The sequence below is a fragment of the Myotis daubentonii genome, chromosome 5, assembly GCF_963259705.1.
Source record: "Myotis daubentonii chromosome 5, mMyoDau2.1, whole genome shotgun sequence".
Lineage (NCBI taxonomy): Eukaryota > Metazoa > Chordata > Mammalia > Chiroptera > Vespertilionidae > Myotis > Myotis daubentonii.
The window spans coordinates 111327172-111352597 of record NC_081844.1 but is presented as its reverse complement, the minus strand read 5'-3'; the positions used below and the strand labels follow the sequence as shown (position 1 = coordinate 111352597).

Genomic DNA, 25426 nt, shown 5'->3' with positions numbered 1-25426 from the left:
ATTGGTTGGCTGCCTCCTGCACATCCCCCACCGGGGATCAACCCTGAAACCATCTGGTGCATGGGATGATGCCCAACCACCGAGCCACACTGGCCAGGGCACCAGACCGTTTTTAAATAGAACCGAGTAAGAGAGATTACACATCTGGTTTCAAAACTCACAGTAAAGCCACAGTCATCACTCGAGACAGTGCGGTTCTGAGCAATGCCAGGCGCACGGGGCCATGGACCAGCCCCCAGGGACCCAGGGACAAACGGCACTGACCTTCAACCAGGGCCGAGGCCAGGCGCTGGGGAGAACTGTCTTTCCCACAAATGGCGTTGGGACAGCTGGACGTACCCCGTGAGAAGCGTGAACGTAGATCCCTACCTCACACCGTAGAGCCCTGCCTCACACCGTAGAGCCCTACCTCACACCGTAGAGCCCTGCCTCACACCGTAGAGCCCTGCCTCACACCGTAGAGCCCTGCCTCACACCGTACACCAAGCATGTCCAATTCGCGGCCAGCGGGCCACAAAATAAACGAAGCATGCGGCCCACCAGCTGCGAGTTTGACATGCCTGCCGTATACACACAGTGACTCGCAGTGATCACAGACCCCAATGGAGAAGCCAGAACTACAAAATTATTAAAAGAAATATAGGGAAATGCCTTCATTCACCGGAGTTAGGCAGAGCTTGTAGATGTAGCAACAGGGGCACCGTACATAAAGAATCGGTAAGTTGGACTTCATCTATCTTTAAAATGTTGGTCCTTTGAAAGACACCATTAAGAAAACGAAAAGCTCAAATACAGACTGGGGGGATCTGATAAACACCCGGACATACAGGGCTCTCCAACTCCACAGGCGGACGACCGAGACTCAAAACCTATTGGGACAGACATTCTGCGCGAGAAACTGTACAAGTGGCCACGGCACCGGGAGAGACACGGGCTCAGTGTCAGGAGGGAAATGCAGGTCAAAACCACACCCGTGACGGTGACCAGACTCAGAAGACAGTGCTGACGGGGCAAGGACGAGAGAAAGGGGACCCACACCACCCTCAGGATGGGAGACTGGGGACCCCACACACACCCCTTGGGGTGCAGAGACTGGGGACCCCACACACATCCCTCAGGGTGCAGAGACTGGGGACCCACACACACCCCTCAGGGTGCAGAGACTGGGGACCTCCCCACACACATCCCTCAGGGTGCAGAGACTGGGGACCCCACACACATCCCTCGGGGTGCAGAGACTGGGGACCCCACACAGCCCCCTCAGGGCATGGAGACTGGGGACCCCACACACACCCCTCAGGGTGCAGAGACTGGGGACCCCACACACACCCCTCGGGGTGCAGAGACTGGGGACCCACACACCCCCCTCAGGGTGCAAAGACTGGGGACCCCACACATACCCCTCGAGGTGCAGAGACTAGGGACCCCACAGCCCGCTCGGGGTGCAGAGACCACACTGCAGACGGGAGGGTGGGTGGTACGGACACTTTGGACAACAGATGGTTTCTCTGGAAATTAGACGTGAGGTCAGCACACGACCCAGAAATCCCACCACTAGGGCCCGCCCCCGCCCCCCATGGGAACAGACACCGCGTCCCCCAGAGAAGGCACAGCGTGCAGTTCACCACAGGCCCCTCGAAGGACGGATGGACGGACGGGAGGGCTCGCTCTCCCTCAGTGGCCCCGACTTGGCCTCGGATCCAGAACTGCTCTACAGTCACGAAGAAAGCGTCTTCTTACCACAAAAACTGAGCAGGAGTTACCAGGACGGACGGGCAGGCGGGCGGCGGGCCCCGCGGCCCCAAAGGGTTAAAGGCTGCCAACTCGGGTCTGGCAGCTGCGGGAGGAGGTGGCGGCCCCCCCACAGCTGTTCCCAGTCAAAGCACATCTTTGTTTCCGACTCTCAGCAACTGTTGCTTTTTCTGAAGGAGGAGCCGAACCAGCTGTCTGTCCCCCTCGCAAGGGAGGACCAGACCAGGAAGCGCGAGGCTGTCGGGCCGCCCACCCCCCCCCCCACCGGCCCAGCAGAACTGCCCCCCATCCCCCGCCCCCCCCCCCCAGCGCCCTGAGCAGAGAGGGGCGCCGGGCAGGGCCGTTCCAGAAGCAGCTCGGCTGCGCCCTCAGGTGAGAATCCAGGTCCCTGAGCCTGCCCATCTGACAGGGGCAGCCGGCCAGGGCGCACTCGCCCGACACTGAGGTAGTCGTGGGGGTGACCGCCCTCGGGTTTGCTCAGCTGTCCAGTGGGGGAGGGGGGGACACGGGTCTCGCCGACGCGGTCCCTCTCCTGCTGTGGGCGCCCGAAATTCTCCACGCGGGAGGCTGTGTCCACCAGCCTCGTGCAGCCCGGCCAGCGGGCGCAGTGGGAGAGCGCGGCCCAGGAACCGGGGGGCCAGGGCTGGATTCCCCGTCAGGGCACGTGATGCACCTGATGCCACGGAACTGGACCGTAAGAATGGGCAAATGGTAGGTTTCACGGGCGTTTCATCCCCTGCAAGAAAGTCCAGGGAAGAAGGTGAACTTCCAAACAACAAAAGAATTCCAGTGACAGTGAAAAGCCAACAACTAACTGGGCCCTGGGCAGTGTGGCACAGTGGACAGAGCATCAGCCTGCGGACTGAGGGGTCCTGGGTTCGATTCCGGTCAAGGGCACAGGCCCGGGTTGTGGGCTCGATCCCCAGTGTGGGGTCAGGAGGCAGCCAATCAGTGATTCTCATCATTGATGTTTCTCTCTCTCTCTCCCTCTCCCTTCCTCTCCGAAATCAATAAAAATATATATATTTAATACAGAAGACCGATAGCGAGTGGACAAGGCGAGATCCCCCTCCCCTGAAGGGCCAGCAGCCCCTCCAGCAGCCCCTCCCCCAGCACGAGAGGACCACGCGGGTCCTGCTCAGAGGCTGGCCGTGTGGGACGCAGAGCGGAACCAGAGCCGGGGCCCCCTGAGCACGGAGCCCAGACGGTGCGGCCCAGCCCGGCCACCTGGCCTGGGGCGCAACCTCCCCACGGGCGGCGAGCGGGCGGGAGGGTGAGGCGCGGACGGCACAGCCCCCTCCCGACACGCTTCCCACCGGGGCCTGCATGCAGCGAGGTCTGAGGCCGGAGTAAGGCAGACACCGTCCCCACGGGAGACCCACGGCCCCCTGGTCTCTTCCTGGCGCCTCCCAACCCACACGGCCTCCGCCTGGTCAGGGTGAGGGCTGCCCTACAGCCTCCAGAGCCCCCCCGACCGGTGACCTCACACCCCGCCGGCAGGACACACGGCTGTTTCTAGTGACTCGAGGCGCCCACGGGGGCTGAACAGGCATCCCTCCGTCCCGGCCGCACCCACAGGAGGTGCAGGAGGCCAGCTCACGGCCAGGGGCACGAACCTGGTGTCCCTCCAGGACCGGACCCCTCCCCCTGGGGTGTTCTCCTGTCTGAAGAAATGGCCCCACTTCCTGCCCCTGAGCAAGCGGGCAGCTGGGCCGTCTGCCCCGTCTCCGGCCTCAGTGTCCCCACCGATACAGCGGGCGCTGCCAATAGAAGCCATCGGCGTCCCAGGTGACGAAGGAGGTGAATGGGCCGGGTGTGCGACACGGGGAGTGGTGGGGTCTGCAGCGGCCCGACTGCACCCAGCCGAATTCTGGGCGTTTTAAAGCGCTACGGCACCAACAGCCACTGCCCAGGCTGGATCCCCGCGGCTGCCAGACGGTGGCCCCAGGCCGGGGGCCCCCAGGTCCTTTCTCCTCCAAATCCCACGGTCAGAGGCGCCTCGAGAACGCAAGTCCCTTTCTAGGAAGGTCTCCCTCGAGAAGCAAAACTGCAGCGCAGTCGTCCTTACAGAACCGCGGGACCGATCCACTGGAGCGCTCTGGGCACCTGGTAAGTTATTCTCTTTAAAAGGTGTGGCCTGGCCCGGCCGGCGGGGCTCAGTGGTTGAGTGTTGACCTATGAACCAGGAGGACACGGTTCGATTCCCGCTCAAGGCACGTGCCCAGGTCACGGGCTCCATCCCCAGTGTGCGGCGTGCAGGAGGCAGCCGATCCATGATTCTCTCTCATCGTGGATGTTTCTCTCTCTCTCTCTCCCTCTCCCTTCCTCTCTGAAATCAATAAAAATATCTTTTAAAAAATAAAAACTGTGGCCTTTTGCCTTGCATAATGAGGAGCTGGGCAAGGCATCGTCGTGTGTGTGTGCGTGTGTGCGTGTGTGTGTGTGCGTGTGTGTGTGTGTGTGTGTGGCGAGGGGGGAGGGGCTGGGGTGGGCAGGTCAGCCTCATCCCAGCCAGGGTTCCCCCCCAGCTTCTCCCAGCCCTAGCTCCGGGCCTCACCTGCACGATGCACCTTGCACATCACGAGCCTGCGCTGTTCTGGCCGGGACTGGCTCAGGACACAGCATGTGACTCGGCCACAGAGCCCGGAGCCCAGCCTCCCAGGAACACGCCGTCCAGACCCGCTGGCTCACGCGGCCCCCGGTTTGCTAACCTGGCAGCCTCTGCCGAGAGGGAGTTCGGCTTTGGCAAAACGAAAATCAAATTCTTTGCGTGTTGAAGCCATTAAGCGTCTCTTCAGATGTGGCCTCGCGTTTTCCAAAACAATCATTTGTTTTTCGAGGCCTGAAAGGGAAGCGCAGGTTCCTAGGCCCAGCCGAGCGGGAGGAGAGGGGAGGAGAGGGGAGGGGAGGGGGGCGGCGGGCCCTCAGGCTGGGCTGCCTGTGAACTGGGCAGCGGGGCCTGTTTTTCCCATCACCTGGGGACCTGAGCCAATTTGTGGAAAAACAGGCTGGAAGATATGCGGTGGGAGGAAGAGACAGATAACAGGAGACAGCTGCAGCCTCCCGGCCAGCGGCCAGCGCCCAGCCGGAGGCCTGTTTCAATTAGAGCTGCAGAGAGCTCGGGCGCTGCCAGGAAGGCCGCCCCAGACTGAGGTGCCCCCCTCCACCCGCCCGCCCGCCTGGCAGCCCCGGGAACGAGGCCCCAGCAGAGGGCCTGGCGCACAGGCTGCTGCCTGGACCACCCACCCCCTCGGAGCCTCCCAATCGTCACACTTGTCGGCTCTCGGGCGTGCGCTGCTCCGTCTCCAGGGCCCTGGCTGGGCACCGGAAGGGCTCCCATCTCCCTCCACCAGCCTAAGACGTGCCCTCGGGGCCAGGCCAGATTCTCGACACATCTCAGGCCACCGCTGGGGCTGTTTGGGCCACTGACCAGAGAGTAACTGCCCAGCGTCCCCGCTGACCTAGCAAGGAGGCCGCACCTGCCGCCTCCCAGCCCCTCACCTGGAGCCCTCAGCTCGGCAGAGGGCTGTGGAGAGCCGCCCAGCATGAGGACAGGCTCCAGCCCCAGCGGGACACGTGCTGCCTGAAGCCAGGGCAAGGGGTCCCCTTCTGTGCAGTGAGGAGGGGACACGAGGGCCTCCCAGAGTCCTTGCGGCTGTGCCCTGAGCCCCAGGGCAGCCGCTCCAGCAGGCCCAGGCGGAGCAGAGCATGACCCCATGGCATCCCCTCAGGGCACACCAGCCCCTCCCCAGACTGAGCACTGAGGCATGGCTGGTGGTCCATGTGGAGGTCTGGACAAAGTGGCATCAAGGGGGAAGCCCACTGACTTACCCCCACACACAGCCAGAGAGCCTCCAGCAAGATGATGGCAACAATGATGGTGGTGGTGGTGGTGGTGGTGATGGTGGTGATGGTGATGATAGTGATGATGGTGATGGTGGTGGTGATGGTGATGGTGGTGGTGGTGGTGGTGATGGTGGTGGTGGTGATGGTGATGGTGGTGGTGATGGTGATGGTGATGGTGATGGTGATGGTGGTGGTGATGGTGGTGGTGGTGGTGGTGATGATGGTGATGAAGGTGATGGTGATGATGGTGATGATAGTGGTGGTGGTGATGGTGATGGTGGTGGTGATGGTGGTGGTGGTGGTGGTGATGATGGTGATGAAGGTGATGGTGATGATGGTGATGATAGTGGTGGTGGTGATGGTGATGGTGATGGTGGTGGTGGTGGTGATGGTGGTGATGGTGGTGGTGGTGGTGGTGATGATGGTGATGATGGTAATGATGGTGATGATGGTGGTGATGGTGATGATAGTGATGATGGTGATGGTGGTGGTGATGGTGGTGGTGGTGATGGTGGTGGTGATGGTGGTGGTGGTGGTGGTGATGAAGGTGATGATGGTGATGAAGGTGATAAAGGTGGTGATGATTGTGGTGATGGTGGCGGTGATGATGGTGGTGGTGATGGTGATGGTGGTGATGGTGATGATGATGGTGATGGCGGTGATGGCGGTGATGGTGATGGTGGTGGTGATGGTGATGGCGGTGATGGTGGTGGTGATGGTGATGGTGGTGATGATTGTGGTGATGGTGGCGGTGATGATGGTGGCAGTGGTGATGGTGGAGATGGTGGTGATGGTGGCGGTGATGAAGGTGGCGGTGGTGGTGGTGGTGATGGTGGTGATGATGGTGATGATGGTGGTGATGGTAATGATGGTGGTGGTGATGGTGGTGATGGTGATGATGGTGATGGTGGTGATGGTGATGATGGTGGTGATGGTGATGGTGATGGTGATGGTGATGATGGTGGTGATGGTGATGGTGATAGTGGCGATGGTGGCGATGGTGGTGGCGATGGTGGTGGTGATGGTGGTGGTGATGGTAGTGATGATATACTTGTCTTAAACCTGAATTCAGCAGGAAGAGTCACTAAGCAGAGAAGTGCAGTCACCCTACACGTGGGTTTATCTGCAAAGGAACGTGCTGGTGGGGACACGGAGGGAGCAGCAGGCAGATGCCCTGCACACCGGTCAGAACGGTGCTGCCCTCGCCAAACTGCAGCTGGGCCCAGACGAAGCCGCGGAGCCAGCTCCCGAGAACTGGGAAAGCAGCCACGTGACGGCCACAGGGAGACATCCCGGGGCAGGTGAGACAGCCCCCGCCCACTGCCCCCGAACCCGTGCCCTGACCATCGGCCTGTTTCTTTGGGGCCGTGGCCAGAGAAAGGAGCCGTGGGGCTTGGAGATGGGACGTGAGCTTTCCCATGCGCCAAACCCTAGAGCACGGCCACAGGGTTCAAGCCACCCTCCCAGAGAGGAACGTTAATCCAACCATCTGCTTCCACTTCCTGTCCGCCTGGCTCTCCCACCCCACGAGCCTGTGGACCTGGAAACTTGGGGCCCAGGGCCCCAGCACAGACCGTCCTGGACACACGCAGCCTGGAGCCCGGAGACACGATTTCGTGCCAGGCTGGCCCTCAACTACGCGCTTACTGAACCAGCTAGTGCTCAGGGCTAGGAGGGGCCTGGAGGGTAGGAGGAGCCTGCCTTAAACCCAGCTGCGGGGGGGGGGGGGGGGGGCAGGGGCAGCAGGGCCCCACAGTGAGTCGGGGCCGGGCCTCACCGGGCGAGCGCCTTCCCTGCAGGCCAGCCTCTGGGTGAAGGAGGGTGTGGGCCTGTGAGGCCGGCCCGGAGCAGGCGCCTCGGCCTGAGGGTCGGGTCTGTCTGCTGGGCCCTCGCCCCGGCCACGGGAATGCAGCCCCCCTTCAACACCCAGGCTGACATCGCGTTTTAAAGTGACGTGTTCGTTCAGGTCGAAACAGACACGACGCTTACTCACCTGGGTCCACCTGCTGACCGAGGACACAGCAGCCAGCGGACACCTGGCTCAGGGCTGAGCACAGAAAGGTGCTGTCTCCCCCCGCCCCCCCACCCCCGGAGGCAGAAGCCCAAAATCAGTCCCCAGGTGGACACCAGCTGTGGGCGGGGCCGGCCTGTCCCTGGCCGAGTCACACGGCGGCTCCGCCCCCTCCAAGGTCCCTCACACACCTGTGATTGCATTCAGGACCCACCTGGGAACCCGGGGTCCGCCCCATGCACCCAGACCCTAACTTCACGCCTGCACAGTCCTCCGTGCCAGGGAAGGGGACACTCCCAGGCCCTTCTGGACCATGTCACCTCCAGGCCCCTCGGACGGGCGGGAGCAGCCGGACCAGCACTCCAGCCCAGGTCCCCATGGGCAGTGAGCTCGGGGCAGACATGGAGGCTCCCGGAGCCTTATCCGGAAGCGGCCGCTGCCGGGGCCGCGTGTCCCCTCCGGACAGGTGTCGCTGAGACTCACGGCCCTGAGCAGCGCGTCCTGCCCCAGCCCCACCTGTTCCTACCTCCTCTCGTTGTCGTCCAGGTGAGCAAACAGCACGTTCTTGGAGATGGCTTTGGCCAGTGCCGTCATGGTCTTGTAGTCCTTGGGGATGACCTGCGGGGGAGGGACCGTCAGGCTCTGGCATCCCCGGGGCACCTGCTTGGCCCCGAGAAACTGACACGGCTCCCGTCACCCGGGGACTCTGCCTGGCTGATCCCAGGTCACGCTCCAGATCGGCGGCTGGCGATGTTAGGTGTGCCACATGCTTTTAATTTAAGAAACAAAAAAGGAAGAAGAGAAACCTGGGGGGACCCAAGGTGGCTTCGGCACTGACTGGGTCTCGGGGGACAGGCCCTGCTGGCTCGGAGCCTCCCAGAAGAGGCTGGAATAGCTCACGGCCCTCAGCCCCCTGCTCTGCGACCTCCTCGCTCCGATGACCTTGCAGCCGGAGGAGGGCTGGCCGGTCATCCTGGGGTCTTCTCTGAGTGGGGGGTCCTGGGTTTAGGGAGGGAGCCCCCAGAAGCGAGGCAGCCTGGCAGACTTTTAACAAGTTTCACTGGTTTCCATGGTCTGATCATGAAAGTATTCAGAACTGGGGTGTGGGGTGTGGGGTGAGGGCTGAGGACAGAGGCCCTGGCTGGGTCCCTCGGTTGGTTAGAGCGTCGTCCTGATACAGCAAGGTTGTGGGCTCAACCCCCGTCAGGGCACATACGGCAACCCACCAGCGAGTGCAGACACGTAACTCAGCAAACCGATGTCTCTCTCGCTCTCTCTCAAATCAATAAATTAAAAAAAGAGAGAACCCAGGCCAGCGTGGCTCAGTGGTTGGAGCATCAGCCGGGGCACCAAAGGGCCTCGCGCACACAGATGCCGGCTGGCAGCAGCCGTGACCATGACCACGGCATGACCACAGCATGACCACGGCCATGACCACGACGACAGCCGTGGCCATGACGACGCTGCCCACCCAGGCCCGCACCCACCTTCCGCACGTAGGACACGGCGTCCTCCTCGGTGTACACCTCGGCACTCACGCCCCCGCGGCGGCAGCGGGCTTTCACCACGGGGTTTGGCAGAGTCGGGGAGACCTCCTCGTCGTGCGAGTCTGACTGGGAGGCTGACTTCTGAGCCAAAATCTGTCTGTTCTCTTCCTGGGGGGAGACAGGGAGAGGAAGCGAGACAAGTGGCCACTTCAGCAACTGTCCGCTCGCAGGTGAGCCAGGAGCCAAGGCGCTGGGAGGACGGGGCTGCCCACCCACCAAGGCCGTTCCTGGAGAACTCCTACATATGCTTCAAGGCCCATTTCCATGTCACCTCCAGCAAGAAGCCCCCCGACCAGCTCTCCCTTCCTCCCACCACCTGCAAAGCATTTCCGTTCCTGCCTGTGGGCGCTCACATCACAACTGTGACCTCCCGACACGGGAGGGGAGCTACAAGCGCTGGGGAGAATGCGTGAACGCATGGTTGGATGAACGAATGAACGGAGAAAGGAGAGAACTAACAGAATCAAGATGGAGGGTTGATTAGAACCCAGCATAGAACCGTCTCAGCCACAGACCCCACTCAGCCGCTGTGTGTCAGAGCTGAGCGGACGTCCCAGGGCCAGGGGGCAGGGAGACAGCGGCCGGCCCCACACCTCAGCACCTACAGAGAAAGGGCCACGACTCAGCCACGGCCGTCACGCCACCCCCATCACAGTGTCCGCCAACGGGGTCGTTGGAATGGACAGGCCCCTGGGAGGGTCGGCGGCTGACATCACTGTGACCACGTGAAGTGGCCTGCGAGCAGCTGGCGAACCCCAGGAGGAGGCCGCGATAGCAGCTCTGAGGGCTGCAGAGGGGCCGCTTGGAGATGCAGGGGTGGTGCCCCAGGGGCCCTCACGGACGGGAGTCTGGCGTGGGGTTCGGGGTCCCGCTGCCGTGGGGACCAGGCCTCCCCTGCAGCCCCCAGAAGCCACGTCGGCCGCTCTGGGGCCAGGGCACATCGCCGTCCTGGCACCAGGATGGTTCCCACCTTCGCCAGCCCGGGGTCGCGTCGGGCAGGATACAGGTGGCTGCGCACGTGAGGCGGGCGCGGCGGGCGGCCGTTGTTTCTGGATGGCATCCCGTCCCCAGACCCTCGGATTCCAGGAAAACCCGATGCTTCGCGGCCCCTTCCTGTCTCCTGTGCCCAGCTGGGGAGCTGTCTGGCGGCCGGATGGCCGGGGCCGGGGTCAGGACAGGCCTTCCCGGCCGGCGGGACCTTCCTAGCAGCAGGGTGGGAACGGGTTTCCAGAGAGCTCCGAGCCGGCGTCTGCCTCTGAACCAGGCACACAGCCCAGGGACTGTCCCCGTCGGCCCCGGGCCAAGCTCTCCCCGGACCTCAGTGGTGGTCACTGTCTCCTGTTGACCTGGGTTTTCCTGCACAAGGAGGGGCACCGACTGCAGCCAGGAAGGAAACGCTACGCGGGGGGTGCCCTCCCGCCCTCCCCGAGACCTGGGAGGAGGGACCCTGCCCCCCGCCCGCCTCGCTGGGCCCGGACACGGCCGCTGCCCCCCCCAGAGGATGTCCAGGGGCCGTTAATCCCGTGGCCCGAGTCTTCCCTTGGCCTCGGCCCCAGAGGAGGCCACGCCCACGGATGCCTTCCCGGGAGGAGGTGCCAGCACAACCCAGGACCCCGGTCCACATGGGGTGATGGTCACCAGCCCCGCCCAGGAACCACAGCCTTCCTGTCACGCCGTGGGCCTCAGAGAGGAGGCAGGCCCGGCCACAGCGGGGAAACCGAGGCTGGAGAGGGCCACGGCCGTCCGTGTCCAGGGCACGCAGCCACCCAGCGGCAGGAGAAGAGAGAAGCAGCTCCTTCTGCACACCCGCCCCCCAGACACGGCCAGAGGGGAAGGCACCATTCTGCCGGGAAGGGGGGTGCGATCTAACCAGACAGACAGACATGAAAGGTCCCAGTGAGGGAAGGGGTGAGCACCGTGAAAGGACAAGGTGGGAGGTGAGGCTCCCAGACCTCCCTCGTGAAGGAATAGTCACGGAGGGCCTCCTGGAGGCGGTGTCTTCTGAGCTGATCCCCAACGAAGAGCCGAACCCCGGGGACACGCCGTGGGCAGCTGGGAGCTCACCCCTCGCCGCTCCCCAGCACCCTGCCCCGGGCAGCACCCTGCCCCACGGGGTGCATGTCTCTCCTTTTCTCGTCCGTGGCCTTCCCAGATGTCTGTCTCTCTCCTTCCTCTCTTCAGAGTCAGCCTCAGATGGTCTTCACTGTTTCTTCAGTTTCCACTTGATTAACTTCTGCTTCTGCCTCTATTATTTGTCCCTTGTTTTTATTTTTCTGGCTTTATTTCTCCGTCTCTGACTTCCCTCAAAAATTCCCATCCGTCCAGAACCTCACAGTGTGGTCTTTATTTGGAAGAGGATCTTTGCAGATCTAATCAGGTGGTGACGAGGTCATCCAGGACTGGGGTGGGGGTGACCCCACGACGGTGTCCTGATAGGAAGAGGGAGTGTGGGCACAGACACGCCCAGATGCTGGAGGCGGAGATGGCTGATCCGGCGCCCGCCCAGGTGGCTTCCCCCTCAGCCCAGAGGAACCACCTGGCCAAGGCCTGGCCGTGGGCTTCTGGCCCCAGAACCGGGGCCTGGGGGGGGGCGGGGGGCTGCTGCCTTGGGGGTTGGGGAGCTGCTGCCTTTCCACTGTGATCATTCCCATGGCACCTGGGAAACCTGGACACACCGCTCACTCATTCTAACCCTGCTTTCCCTCGAAGCTATGAATTTCCCTCTAACTACCCACTGTGCTGCACCCCACAGGGTTAGACATGAGGTGCTTTTGCTGTCACTCAACTCTGAAAATTTCACCATTTTTCACTGTGACAGTCTTCTTTAACCAATAAATGATGCAAAAGCTCACTACTGGTTTCCAAACGTATAGGGAGGCTCTTTCTGGCTTTTTATTAATAACTTGTAGCTTGCTTGGGTTGTTGTCAGATAATATGGTTTTTAAAATATTTTTATTGATTTTAGAGAGAGGAAGGGAGAGGGAGAGAGAGAGACATCAATGATGAGAGGATCACTGATCAGCGGCCTCCTGCACGCCCCCTACTGGGCATGGAGCCCGCAACCCAGGCCTGTGCCCCGACCTCCTGGTTCATAGGCCGATGCTCAACCACTGAGCCACACCAGCCCGGGGAAGACTATGGGTTTTGAGTGAGAAATAGATTCGAGCTCATCCCAGGGTGCCTTGAAATAACGTCCCACGGTGCCCACGCTGGATTCCAAAATCCTAAAGTTCTGATCTGCGCACCTTCTCGGTATTCCATATGCTCCCTGATCGTGCTCTGAAGGCGCCGAGGAAAAGGCAAAACCGGGCTCAGGAACGACAGGAGACGCCCGGGTCCTCCCCGGCGGCAGTCACAGCCACGGGACCCTGATGCCAGCCAGGGGCTGCCGGTAACCACACAGGGCGGGCAAAAGCAGGCTGACAGCCGTGAGTACATGAAAGTTCATTCTTGTGTTAGTTATTAACTAGAGGCCGATGCATGGAATTCGTGCAAGGGGCTTGGCTTCGTGCCAAAGGTCGCCCGGTCTAATTAGCATATTACACTTTTCTTATTATAGACTAGAGGCTCGGCGCACGAAATTCACGCGCAGGTCCGGTCCCTAGGCCTGGCCTGTGGTCAGGACCATTTCCCCAGCTGCTGGCTGCCGGCCGCTGGCCCCGCCCGCCCGCTCTGCCACCACCCACCCCCGGTTCCCCGTCTGCCACCGGGAAATGGGAGCCGGCTGGCCAGGGGAAGGGACCAGGAGGTGGTCAGCGCGCCTCACGGCGACTGGTCGAGCGGTCGTTCCGCCGTTCGGTCGATTTGCATATTGCTCTTTTACGTGTGTACATTCCTGTGTCATTTTCCATGTGAACAACTGTAAGCCTACTTTTGCCCACGCCTGTGTGTACAACGTTGGTTCATGGGTTTTCACAATGAGCCGGATGGACACAGGAAGTTACAACAGGGAAGGGACGCCGTACTTTCTGCTCAACTTTTCTGCAGACCTAACACTTCTCTCCAAATAGCCTATCGCTTTCAAAGGCACACCCAGTCCGGCCAGCGTGGCTCAGGGGCTGAGCATCGACCTATGAGCCAGCTCAGGGTTCGATTCCCGGTCAGGGCACAGGCCCGGAGTGTGGGCTCGATCCCCAGTGTGGGGCGTGCAGGAGGCGGCCGGTCAATGATCCTCTCTCATTGATGTTTCTCACTCTCCCTCTCCCTTCCTCTCTGAAATCAATAAAAAAATATTTTTAAAAAAATTAAAATACAAGGCACATCCAGTAAGTGGCCGGCTTTCTCATGCGTGGGATAGAGAGAAGGGGGGGGAGGACGACCCAGGAGGGACAAACCAGGCGTGCAAGTCGCTCCTGCGAGGTCTGATGATTCATTTCCGTGGCTTCGTCCTTTCCTGTACTTTCTTCATTTCCTAGAATTTGGGGAACCAACCTCTCTTGCTATCATTCGGTCGTTTCTGGAAGGTTTAGGCTCCTTTGAAAAAAACGCTCCAGACGGGCAGCCCCGTCTCGCCGCAGCGGGACGCGCCCAGGCAGGACGAACGGCTCCGCTGCCCCGGCTCCGCCTGTGAGACCCGGATTGGACAGACGTTCACGTGGCGCCCTCGGCACAAACACGCTGCTGTCCCCAGGAGCCAGCGAGCGGCGACACGCCGCCGGCCGCGATCCCGTCCCTCCCGTGAGAAGCACTGTCCACGCGGCCACGTGTGATGGGGGGGTCGGGGGGCACAAAACCGCACTCACACCGAACCCACAAGTACGAACAGTGAGATGGACAGAAACACGGAGAGAAGGGAGCGCGTCCACGGGACGGACTTATTTCTACGTGGACGTTTCCGTTAAGACGTCCGTTAAAAAATCATCCTGGGAGCAAAAGCCCGTGGAGGAACGGCGACAAGTCCCTGCTTCAAGTCTCTGGCCGTCCTGTGCTGGTGCATCGCTCGCCCAGAGGCCCTGGAGGTGCCCTGAGAGCCAGGTCCCAGCCAACCGAGCAGCACCGGGCCTGGGCCTGGGCCTGGGCCTGGAGAGAGGGTGTCGGGACGGGAGGAGGAGCAGCGCACAGTAGGGCAGCACCAGTGGTGCCAGCACCAAGGGGACACACATTCAGCAGGCGGCACCCATTTGGGAAGCGGCCCCCCCACCAGGGACGTGGCTCCCCAGCGCCAGGGCTGAGAGGCTGTGGCTCCGGCCTCGGGGTTCCCCTCTCCCATGCCCAGCGCCCACCGCGTGGGGGCCTGTCCCCGACAGGGGCTCTGGGAGGCCTGGGCCGTGCCCATAGCTGCACACGGTGTTCACAGGAGCTGTGTTCATAGTCGCCAGGACCGGGAAGCCCCTGAGACGCCCTGCATCAGGCGACGGTCAGCAGACTGGCCCCGCAGACGGCGGGACATTATGCAGCGGGAAGAAGAAAGGAGCGGCCGCCATGGAGAGACACAGAGGAACCTCGGCTGCAGGTGACTAAGAGGCGGAAGCCAGTCTGACAGGCTGCGGGCTGCGGGCGGCCCTGTGTGACGCCCTGGGACGGGCAAAATTACAGACAACACACAGATCAGGGGGCACCCTGGCCGGCGCGTCGTCCCAGGCACCAGAAGGTTCCTTCCCGGTCACGGCACACACCGAGGCGCAGGTTTGATCCCCGTCAGGGGGCGTAGAGGAGGCAACCGACCGAAGTCTCTCTCTCGCATTGATGTTTCGCTCTCTCCCCCTTCTTCTAAAAGTTAATCAGAAACATGCCCTCAGGTGAGGATTTCAAAAGGCCAGGGGTCGCCAGGGGCTCGGGGGAGAGAAGAGGGTGAGCGGACGGCACGCAGGGGCCTGGGGCACTGTCCTGGCAGCTGACCCCATGCAGCGGTCACAGCCACAGACACGGACAGCAGGCTGAGCCTCACGGGGAGCCCAGGCTTCAGTTCGCAGTAACGTGTCATCACCTGTCGCAGCTGCGCCTCAGTGCAAACGTCCGTGAGTGGGAGACCGTGGAAGGAGGGTGACGGGCACTTCCCTGTGCTGCGTGCTCCGTTTTCATGCAGACCGGCAACTGCTCGAAAAGGGAAAGACTGTCCGTCTTTTTAAAAGTACCACTGAGCCCTGGCTGGTGTGGCTCAGTGGAGAGAGCATCACCTGCAGGCGGAAGGGTCCCGGGTTCGATTCCAATCAAGGCACATGCGTGGGTTGCGGGCTCGACCCCCAGTGTGGGGCGTGCACGAGGCAGCTGATCCATGATTCTCTCTCATCACTGATGTTTCTCTCTCTCTACCTCTCCCTTCCTCTCTGAGATCAATAAAAATATCTTTCAAAAAGTACCACTTAGGATAAAAAATGAAACAGAGCACAGCATAGGGAATAGAGTCAATCATACTGTCCTCACGGCGTGTGGGGCCGGTGGGAACTGGAAATACCGGGGGGACCACTCTGTAAAGGACATGACTATCTAACCACTGTGCTGTGCGCCTGAAACAAATACAACACAGGCTGAACGCAAATGGTAATTGAAACTAAAATCTCTAAAAACCGAAAGGGGAGTAAATTAACAACGTGTGTGAAGAACCTACGACCCGAAGACGACAAATGTTTGTCTTTCGTTCACGAAAGCGATCAGAGACTTCATTGGACGGAGACACCCCGAGTTCATGGACTGGAGATGCAACGCTGTTGAGCTGCCCGTTCCCACATCGACTCCCATGGTCAACGGAATTCCAGTCAAAATCCCAAGGGGTTCCAGTCACTGACACCAGGTCTTTCCAAAGGATCCCTGGGAAGGCGCAGGAACTACAGGAGGCAAAGCAATTCTGAGCCCGGCCGGCGTGGCTCCGTGGTTGAGCGCTGACCTATGAACCAGGAGGTCACGGTGCGATTCCCGGTCAGGGCACGTGCCCGGGTTGTGGGCTCCATCCCCAGTGGGGGGCGTGCAGGAGGCAGCCGATCCATGGTTCTCTCTCATCATTGGTGATTCTCTCTCTCTCCTCCTTCCTCTCTCTGAAACCAATAAAAACAAAGTAAGAAAAACAATTTTGAAAAAGAAAGTTGACAGACACACGGCCTGGGATACTTACTTAAGGACCAGGCCCCAGACAGGCGGCCAGGTGGCCGGTGGCCAAGGCGCACCCACCTCTGCAGAGAAGCCTGAGATACAACCTTAAACACAGAGCACAGGCCGTTTAAAAAATACTGACAAACTGGGCCTCGAAAGTACAAACGTTTGCCTGTGGAAGACGTAAAGAGAGGCCACGGACGGGAAGAGGCACCTGCCAACCGCCCACCTGACAAGGTGCGCGCATCCACGTGTGTAAGGGCACGTGTTTAAGATGCGGGAGTCGGCACGCTCCACAGCAAGGAAACGCCCTAGGACAGTGGTCGGCAAACCGCGGCTCGCGAGCCACATGCGGCTCTTTGGCCCCTTGAGTGTGGCTCTTCCACAAAATACCGACTTCTGCGCATGGGCCACGAAGTTTCAATCGCACTGTACGTGCGCGCCCGCACACGGTATTTTGTGTTAGAGCCACACTCGAGGGGCCAAAGAGCCGCATGTGGCTCGCGAGCCGCGGTTTGCCGACCACGGCCCTAGAACGGGCAGAAGACGTGAGCAGCCGCTCTGCCGAGGGGGCCGTGCCAAAGGCAGGGGAGCACATGGAAAGGTTTCCACCTCGCAGGCGTCAGAAAACGCAAACTAAAAGCACCTGAAACCCCACCACGGCCCACGCGCTGCCCCACGGGGACCACGGGGACCACGGGGCCGGAGACGGAAGGCAGTGGAGTGCGTCTGTGGGTCATCTTTTCTGTGGCATTAAACTCACTGTGAGGAGGAGGTGGCTCTGTCGTCACACACCCTCCTGGAAGGCCGAGTCCTGCAGAAGCGCCAGAGGACAGGGAGTATCTTACCCCTTAGGTCTCCTCCCAGAATAACTGGCCCGAGACGCCGCCCGCACTCACCGAGGCCGGGGCACCGGGTGCCGCGCGGGGCCCGCCAGGGCAGCGCCCCGAGAGCTGGGCCATCCTGGGTCTGTGCCGCCCGCCACACCCGCCAGCCTCGGCTCACAGCCTTCCTGCCCTTCCTCCCCCTGACAGGGCTCCGCCCGGCCCCGCGTCCCTGCGCCAGGCCTCCCAGAGGAAAGAAAGCTTCCTGGCCCTTATCAAGGGGTTTCACTCCCTGCCCAGCGCCCGGTGGGGAGGCCCTCACAGTGGGCGGCGCAGACACTGCGATGCCAGGACTTGCTGCTTGAGGAGCGCAGGGCCCCTGAGAATCCAAGATACACCGATAACACATCACACAATTTCAGAGAATTCCCCAAATCGCCCCAAAGCCTGTCCCCAGCAGCTCTCACAGGAAAAACGCACCAAACAGCCTACGGTCTGGCCCCGGACACGAGGGGCTCAGACGCTCCTCTGCGCCCAGAGGGCCACGGCGTTCCCATCAGCGTGGCCGCAGTCGGTCAGTGTGTGCCTCCTGCCCACACCAGCCCCTGCACTGAGCCCGTTCCGCTGCTCCAGCCCCAGCTTGTGGGACTTGGTTACTGATGCAGTCGCCATGGCAACCGTGCCTTGGAAGCTAAGGACTCAGGACCACGTGCACAGCAGGAGATGCTCGGCTCAGAGCAGACTGGACCCGAGGCCCCCTCGCTGCACCGTGCGCAGGTCACCGGCCTCCACAGGACTCGGTCTGGACCTGTCCCGACAGGCGGTCCCCCAGCTCCCAGGGCGAGAGGGACCCGTCAGCTTCCGCAGCCTCCGTCCTCGCCCGGCCTCTCCCCCAGCTCCAAACCCTCAGCCTCCCGGAGGACTCGCCCCCACGTCCAAAGCTGAGCTCTTCCTTCTCCCGCCCAACCTGCCTCTTCCCCTGGTCCCTTCTTGGCAAGTGGCACCCCATCCATTGGAGAGCCCAGACCAAACCCCAGGAGCGGTGCCCAGGCCTCTGTCCGCACCCCACCCCCGGGCCACCAGCCAGACCGGAGCAGCCCCACCGGACAAGGCGCACCTGGCCCTGTCTCCGCCTCCAGTCCCACCTCCCATTAGATGGCCATGCCCACCCCATGGAACCACCGATACGTCTCCAGCCAATGACACGTCCCCCGCGTGCACAGTGCGCCCAGGTGAGCACCTCAGCTCAGTCCGGCCTGGACCGGCCTCGGCGTCCCGTCGGGCTCCCTGCCTGGGACGGCTAAGCCACACCCTATGAGACCAGTGAAGTAGCTCCAGTTCTGGCCAAGTCACGGTTTGAGAAGTTGAGGACATCACCTGCCTGATTCTTCCTCTTCACATGTGCGGGGGCTGGGGCCCCCCCCCCGTCCCCCGTCCTGGCGCTCGGGGACCGGAACTCCTCTGCACGTGACCTCAGAAGTAACCGAAGTGGACGGGGGCCCACGGCCATTTTCATCGCCCCGCTGGAAAACGTGTTTAAGTTAAAACAGCCACCCTGCCGGTTCGGCTCAGTGGCTAGAGCATCAGCCTGCAGACCGAAGGGTCCCAGGTTCGATTCCCAGGTCAAGAGCACATACCTTGGCTGCAGGCTCCTCCCCGGCCTGGGCCCTCGTTAGGGCGCGTGCAGGAGGCAACCCATCGTGTGTTTCTCTCACATCCAGGTTTCTCTGTCTTCCCCTCTCTCTTCCTCTCTCTCTAAAAATCACGTTGGCAGCACCGACCGGGCCCCTCCGGCCAGAGGCTGCAGTGGGAACCCCAGGAACTGCACTGCTGAAAAGCCACCCTGAACCCACAAAAAGTGCGCACGGAAAAGATGCGCGCACACACGTTAGGGTGGCGTCGCTTTTCATCTGGAAAAACAAACAACCACTTCCAGTCACGAGGGAGAGGCCGTGTAACTTCCCAGCACACCCTTGTCCGTCACCTACAGCCAGTCTATGAGGGACGCGGGGTAAATCCATCACGCGGAACATGAGGGGCGTCTGTAACACGATCGCAGCGAGAGGAGAACCGACGAGTTTATTTCTTCTCTCTCTTCTGAACTTCCCGTTTTCTTTAAAGGGCTTGCACGGCTCTAACATGTCTTTTAGGCCCTAGCTCCTTTGGCTCAGTGGATAGAGAGTCGGCCTGTGGACTGAAGGGCCCCGGGTTCGAGTGTCGGTCAAAGGGCACATGCGGAGGAAGCGCATGGGGAGGTTGGGTTGTGGGCTCCATCCCGGTAGGGGGCGTGCAGGAGGCAGCCGATCAATGATTCTCTCTCATCGTTAATTGTTTCTATCTCTCTACCTCTCCCTTCCTCTCTGAAGTCAATAAAAATATTTTAAAAATAACTAAAAGGTCCTGTAACAGATTGCTTTAAAGGGGAGAAATAAACGCATTCCCGTCAGGACTCCGTGGCCGCGAGAACCAGCTGGTCCAAGGGAACCAGCGCCGGGGGGTGCCGCAGGGACTCAGGTGCTGAAAACAGACCGAGCCTGAACCGGGTCCCACTGAGTCCCCTGGGACGGGACAGGGACGGCTCCGGGCCACGAACGGGCCGCGAGGAGGGGCTTGGGTGGCACCAGGGAACTTGGGGGGCCACCCCGTGAGGAAGGTGGACGCTCCCTGCAGGTCAGGGAGGCAGGGCGGGTGGACAGGGCGGTGTGCCCTGCTCCCCGGCCTGTCCTGGGGGTGGACCCAGCAGGGGTCTCGCTCCTCGGAAGGGGGACCAGGCATGTGCCCCGCCCCCCGCACACGTCTGAGGGCACCTTCCACCCGAGTGGGCAGATGAACAGGAGTCCGAGCTCAGCCGCCCACATCGGCCCCTCAGAGCCCTTCCCTCTCCCACAGGCCGTGGCCTCCATCCCTGGCCGGGCCCACCTGGCCCTTCAGGTGACACGGCCGGTGAGCCCCAGGAGCTACCGGACGCCGGAGGGGAGGGACTCTGGCCGGGCAGCCTCAGGGCGAGCCCCAGCCCCAGGGCCAGGAGGAAGGAGGGCCCGGCTGGCGGGCACCGCGGACCCACTGACCTTCTCCAGCGCCTCGAAGTGCTCGCGGAGGAAGCGCATGGGGCGGTCGGGCCGCGCCACGCACAGGTGCACCACGCAGTCCCGCAGCACCTGCTGGACGCCGTGCCGCTGCACGTACAGCTCGCAGCTCCGCAGGCCCTCGTCCTCCTCCGGGTGGGGCGGCGGCGAGGCCATGGTGCCGGGCGGCCTGCGGAGACACAGGCCCACTCAGCACCCCCGGGAGCCCGGCCCAGAAACACGCCCGTGGGCCTCGGACTGAAGGGTCCCGGGTCCGAGTCCGGCCAAGGGCACAGGCTTGAGCTGCAGGCTCCCGGCCCTGGTTGGGCGCGCGCAGGCGGCAACCCATCCTCTGTTTCTGCCTGTCCCTCTCCCCTCCATTCTCTCGGAAGATCAACGGGAAACATCCTCGGGTGAGGATTAAAAAATAAATAAACAAACACGCCGCTGACGTGGGCGCGGAGGCTCCGCGTCACCGGCCAAACCCGAGGCCGCGGCGACGTGGCTCCGGCCACGGGCACCTGGGCCCTGCGTGCGCCCCGGACGTGCCGGACAGCCGCGAAGCCTCGCCTCTCCGCAGCCCTGCGGGGGCGGGGGGCCCCTCCGTGTCCAGCGGCGGCCGGGGGTCCCCCTCGCGCCCGCCCCGCCCCTTTGTAAGCTCAGCGGCGTGAGCGGGAACAGACACCCCCGGGGCCGCTGTAGACCTGGGGGGGGGGGCGGTGCGGGTCCCGCCGCGGGGCAGGGGTGCGGGAGGCGCTTCTCCGACCCGCCGAGGGGCTGGGGAGGATGGAGGATGGAGCCTGGACCGCACGGGCCGCCCGTCCTCAGCCTGCGCCGTGGCCTCGGGCACCACGACCGGCCAGGAGCCCGGCGGCGCCCGCGCCCCATCTCCGGCCCCGCGCGCCCCCGCCGTGGGCCCCGCGCACTGGGCCTCTGCGCCCCGACCACCACGGCACTGCGGGCCCGGGGCCAGCCACGGGGGCAGAGGCTCCCCAAAACCCCACATTTCCCGGGGCCGCCCGGCCAGCTGAGGCCCAGCGCAGACCCCACCCCAGACCCCGCACCTGGATGCGCGGACCGAGCCGGAGGCGGAGGCGAGAGGCGAGAGGCGGCTGCGCTGGGCGCCGGGAGGAGACGCCGGACGCAGGGAGGGCGCGCGGGTCCGCGGTGCAGCTCCGCCCTCCGCCCGCCCCCAGCAGCGCGGGTCCCCGCCCCTCGCGCCGGCCTCACCGCTGCCGCCACCCCCTCACCCCCACCCCGCCCCCAACCCGAGTGTCTCCCACACCCCGCTCCCCCACCTCCCCAAGGACCAACCTCCCCATTCCACCCGCCTCCCCCTCCCTCTCCCCACCTCCTCTCTGCCCCATCCCCCACTTTCCACCCCTTAGTTCTCAGGGGTGCATCACGTGGAGCCTGGACAGGCCTCGTGGTGGACAGACAAGGCCCCGGACCCATGCGCGGCCAGGCCAGGACCACCGCCCGCTCCCTGTCCTCCCCACTCCCCACGCAGACCTGTGACTGCCCACCAGGGCCTGCACTGCTCACAGCTGGGCGGTCAGGGCAGGTGCCTTAGTTCTCAGGGTCTGTCTCCAGCTCCCAGGGGCGCCGGGCTCTGACCTCCAGGGCGGGGAGCTTACTGCCTTTTCTGGTTGAAGGGTGCCCCCTAACTTCTTCCACCCTAAGTCACAGGGGCACCCTAACTTCTCCCACCACCCCAGGGTGTGCAGGGCGTCCCTGAGGCCGGAGCCCAGATGGCTGCCTCACTCCCAGGCCAGGCCCCAGCACAGGATCCTTCTCATCTTCTGTTCCCAGCACGCCGCCCCAGGCTGCCCGCCCTCACTTGTCCCTGCTCACCTGTCCCTGCTCACTTGTCCCAGTTCACCTGTCCCTGCTCACCTGTCCACAGTCACCTGTCCCTGCTCACCTGTCCCTGCTCACCTGTCCACAGTCACCTGTCCCTGCTCACTTGTCCCAGTTCACCTGTCCCTGCTCACCTGTCCACATTCAACTGTCCCTGCTCACCTGTCCACAGTCACCTGTCCCTGCTCACCTGTCCATGCAGGCACACCATAGGCTGGCTGCCCTGCCCCAGCTGCTTCTTTCTGGCTCCTTGAAGGTGAAGGAACAGGCTGCACTCAGCTGGACAAACTAGGATCTCCTTTCTGCCTCCCCAGCCCTGCCCTCAGCATGCCCCTGGCCCTGCCTGTGTCTCAGGCACACTCACACCCGCCCGGGTCATACCTATTGGAGGAGAATCATTTGGAGAACCAGAGTCCAGTCTCATCTGAATCAAATCTCCATCCCACCACCAATTTCAACCCTTGGCTGTCTCCAGGCTCTCCCCTTGCTCCCCCTCCGCCCTCCTGTCACGCTGGCCCCTCTGGTGGCTCGGGGACAGGACGGCCCAATGGACTTTGGGGCAGTGCTCCAGGGCTGGCTTGTGCTCTCAGGACGCGTCTCCCGTGAGGATCTCCCTTAACTGCTCCCTGGGGTGGGGTGAGCCTCTCTGGACAGCCTCCTGACCCCGAGGCCCCCACACCCTCACGCTGCTGAACAGTGTTCTGGCAAGACAAGGATCTCCCCGGGTCAGGGGCCTGCGGTCAGCTGGGTGCACCGAGCCCACCAGAAAGTTGGCCCCACTTGAGACTGGCCTCTCAGCCGTGACTTGTCCTCACATCACCAAGGTGGCAGCTCCTGCCAGCCTCTCCCCTCCAGAGTCTTCAGGCCACTCAGGTGCCTGTTTCAGTGATTCCCCTAAAACTGCCTCCGCCCCCCCGCCCCCCGCCCCTGTTCACGCCAGCAGCAGCCAGGGCACACCCCGTGGCCCCTGCCACCGACAAGCCTCCCATCTCTCTTGCTGCCCCCTCCTTGGCTCGGGTGGAGGGCAAACGCTTCCCAAACATCCTGCTTGCTCTCTGCTCCATCCCTAGGATGAACCCAACACCGAGAGGGGGACCGGGCCACGGGCCACGGGCCACGGGCCACGAGCAAACCATGCCCCACGCGCACCTGGGCCTGGACTGCCTTTGCCGTTTACACAGTTGGCTTTTGCTTTCTGCGGCTGAGAAACACCCACTGGGTCCACCCCTGACGAACACAATCCTCACCACTGACAAGCCCATGAAATGGCCCGTGGTAAGAGGGGGGATGGTGTTTGGTGGGCACAGGGTCAGGCAAGGATGCTGGTGCCCTTGCAGGAAGATGGTAGGAATGCCCTTTAGGGGCTGGATGCGAAACGTGGACCACAGCGCTGGCACATGCAGCTGGCCCGAGGTTGCCACCCCGCTGGGCAGTGACAAATCCTGGTTTTATATCCATGCCCTCCTATTGAAATATGTAACTAGCGCCCAGCAGGCATGGCTCAGTGGTTGAGCGTCGGCCTATGAACCAGGAAGTCACGGCTCAATTCCTGGTCCGGGCGCTTGCCAGGTTTGTGGGCGCCATCCCCAGTGTGGGCCATGCAGGAGGCAGCCAATCAACGATTCTCTCTCATTGCTAATGTTTCTATCTCTCCCTCTCCCTTCTGCTCTGAAATCAGTAAAAAAAAAAAAAAAAAAGGTTGATGAAACTTGGGGACTCAACAGGGTTGTCACACATTTAGTCACCTGTTGGGGATGGCTAAAGGCGTTTCCCCAAACCTGAATAGGAAACTGATTGTGGCTGCCAGACAGTTAAAGGGCATCTTAATCTACATGCTATTGCCTCCTCCTGGCCAAACACCTGAACAGCGTAGGCTACGCCCCCATTCTGACCATGCTTCTGTACCCTTTGAGGTGTATTGTCTCCACCTTGCCTTAGGACAAATTGTGTTAAGAAAAGCAAGGGTCCTAGACAAGGAGGGACCCTCTTCAGTTCCTTTAGCTGAAGGTCCTCTGACCCCCAATGCCTTTCAAAATTATATCTCGTCTCCAGATTCTTTATTAGTCGTCTCTGATTTCTATGTCATCTACGCACGGCGCCTTTTCCAGATTCCTGAACCCTTCTTGATGCTGGGACATGAACCCCGGCATAAATGGACGCCCGAAGTGGGACCTTCACCGCCAAGATTCAACGTGGAAACATTTCCTCTGCAGGGACTTCCCTGTGGCACCCGCACCTGCGGAGAGGCTGGGCGCCTCCGGGAGAGGGGGCTGCCCGGCCTCCTGGACTCCGTAGCTCTCGTCACAGGCTGTTGAGTGTCTACACACCAGGCTGTTTGCTTATGTGTCTCCCAGGCACGGGCGGTGTTTGTCTTGTTCTCCGTTCACTCTGCATGGCGAGGAGACAAACACCTTTTCAAAGGCCAGTCCAGGAGCATCCTGAGGCCGGCAGGGCCAGGTGAGTGCTCACATCCCCCTCTCAACCCCCCACTCCCCACCCCACCCCTGCTTCCCCATCACAGGGCCAGAACCTCATTCCTCAGATCCCATCTCCCATGTCCCCCGGAGAAGGCACCCCATCCGGGTCACTCACATCACAACCGCATCTCCCAGCTTTGCCACTGGATTAGCCACCTTTCCACCCGGCCACCAGCTCCAGGAGGGCCAGTCTCTGCTATGACTCATGGCTCTGTTCTGGGGCCTGGCAGAATGTCCGAAATGGCACACCTCCCACAAGCGTTTGTTGGATGAAATAATGAGTCAAGCGAGTATTACTTGCTAAAATCAGTTTATTGCACTTGCTTAAATGGTACACTTTACACTACGTGCAACCAGGACACCACACGATGAGCCTGGAGCAAGATGAAGTTGCTTTTTCTACCTCTCACTGCTCTTTTTTTTTTTTAATGTTTTTATTGATTTTAGAGAGAGAAACATCCTCGATTGCCGGGGTCCAACCCCAGCAGGTCCAGGGGTCCCCAAAGGTGTGGACGGAGTCGGCGAAGAAGGAATGACACGGAGACAGCGTTCAGTTGATCAGCAACCTAGCCAGGATCTCTAGCCCGGATCTCCAGAGAGGTTCTGCTTCGGATCTCCAGCGAGGTTCTGTAGCCATGTTCCCTCGCTAGGTTCTCCAGCCAGGTTCTGTCCAGGCTCTCCAGTCAGGTTCAGTGTCCAGGTTCCAGTCAGGTTCTCCTGCCAATCTCTGTAGTCAGGTTCAGTCCAGGATCCCTTGCCATGTTCTCCCGCTAGGCTCTGTCTCTAGGCTCCGAGGCCAGTCCCTCTCCAGGATCCTCCGGCATGCTCTCTCCAGCGAAGTTCTTCTGTCTCTAGGCTCCGTGTAGGTTCTGTCTTCTTGATTCTGTTCTAAGTTCTGAGTGTTTCTGTCTTGTTACAACTGTATTTATACCAGTTGATTCAATCCTATCAATCTCTATTACAAAGGTTAGGGCGTTTCTTATCTCCATTCCAGGGAGAAAAGATTATGTAGTTTAAG

The 25426-nt window shown here is 61.7% G+C and overlaps 1 protein-coding gene across 2 annotated transcripts in view; it reads right to left on the bottom strand.

Moving 5' to 3' along the window:
* Positions 1-21245, bottom strand: part of PRKAR1B (protein kinase cAMP-dependent type I regulatory subunit beta) — a 58485-nt gene extending 37240 nt beyond the window's left edge. The window contains exons 1-4 of one of the 2 annotated variants that reach the window (XM_059699486.1): positions 21136-21245; positions 20075-20261; positions 9097-9264; positions 8136-8227 (exon numbers count right to left, since the gene is read on the bottom strand). In XM_059699486.1, the coding sequence (XP_059555469.1) occupies positions 8136-8227; positions 9097-9264; positions 20075-20248 (434 nt within the window). In that variant the 5' untranslated portion in view covers positions 20249-20261; positions 21136-21245. Of the gene's footprint in view, positions 1-8135; positions 8228-9096; positions 9265-17081; positions 17187-20074; positions 20262-21135 lie in introns of those variants that run through there. The other variant, XM_059699487.1, reaches the window with a different exon arrangement.
* Between the last annotated feature and the right edge of the window lie 4181 nt (positions 21246-25426).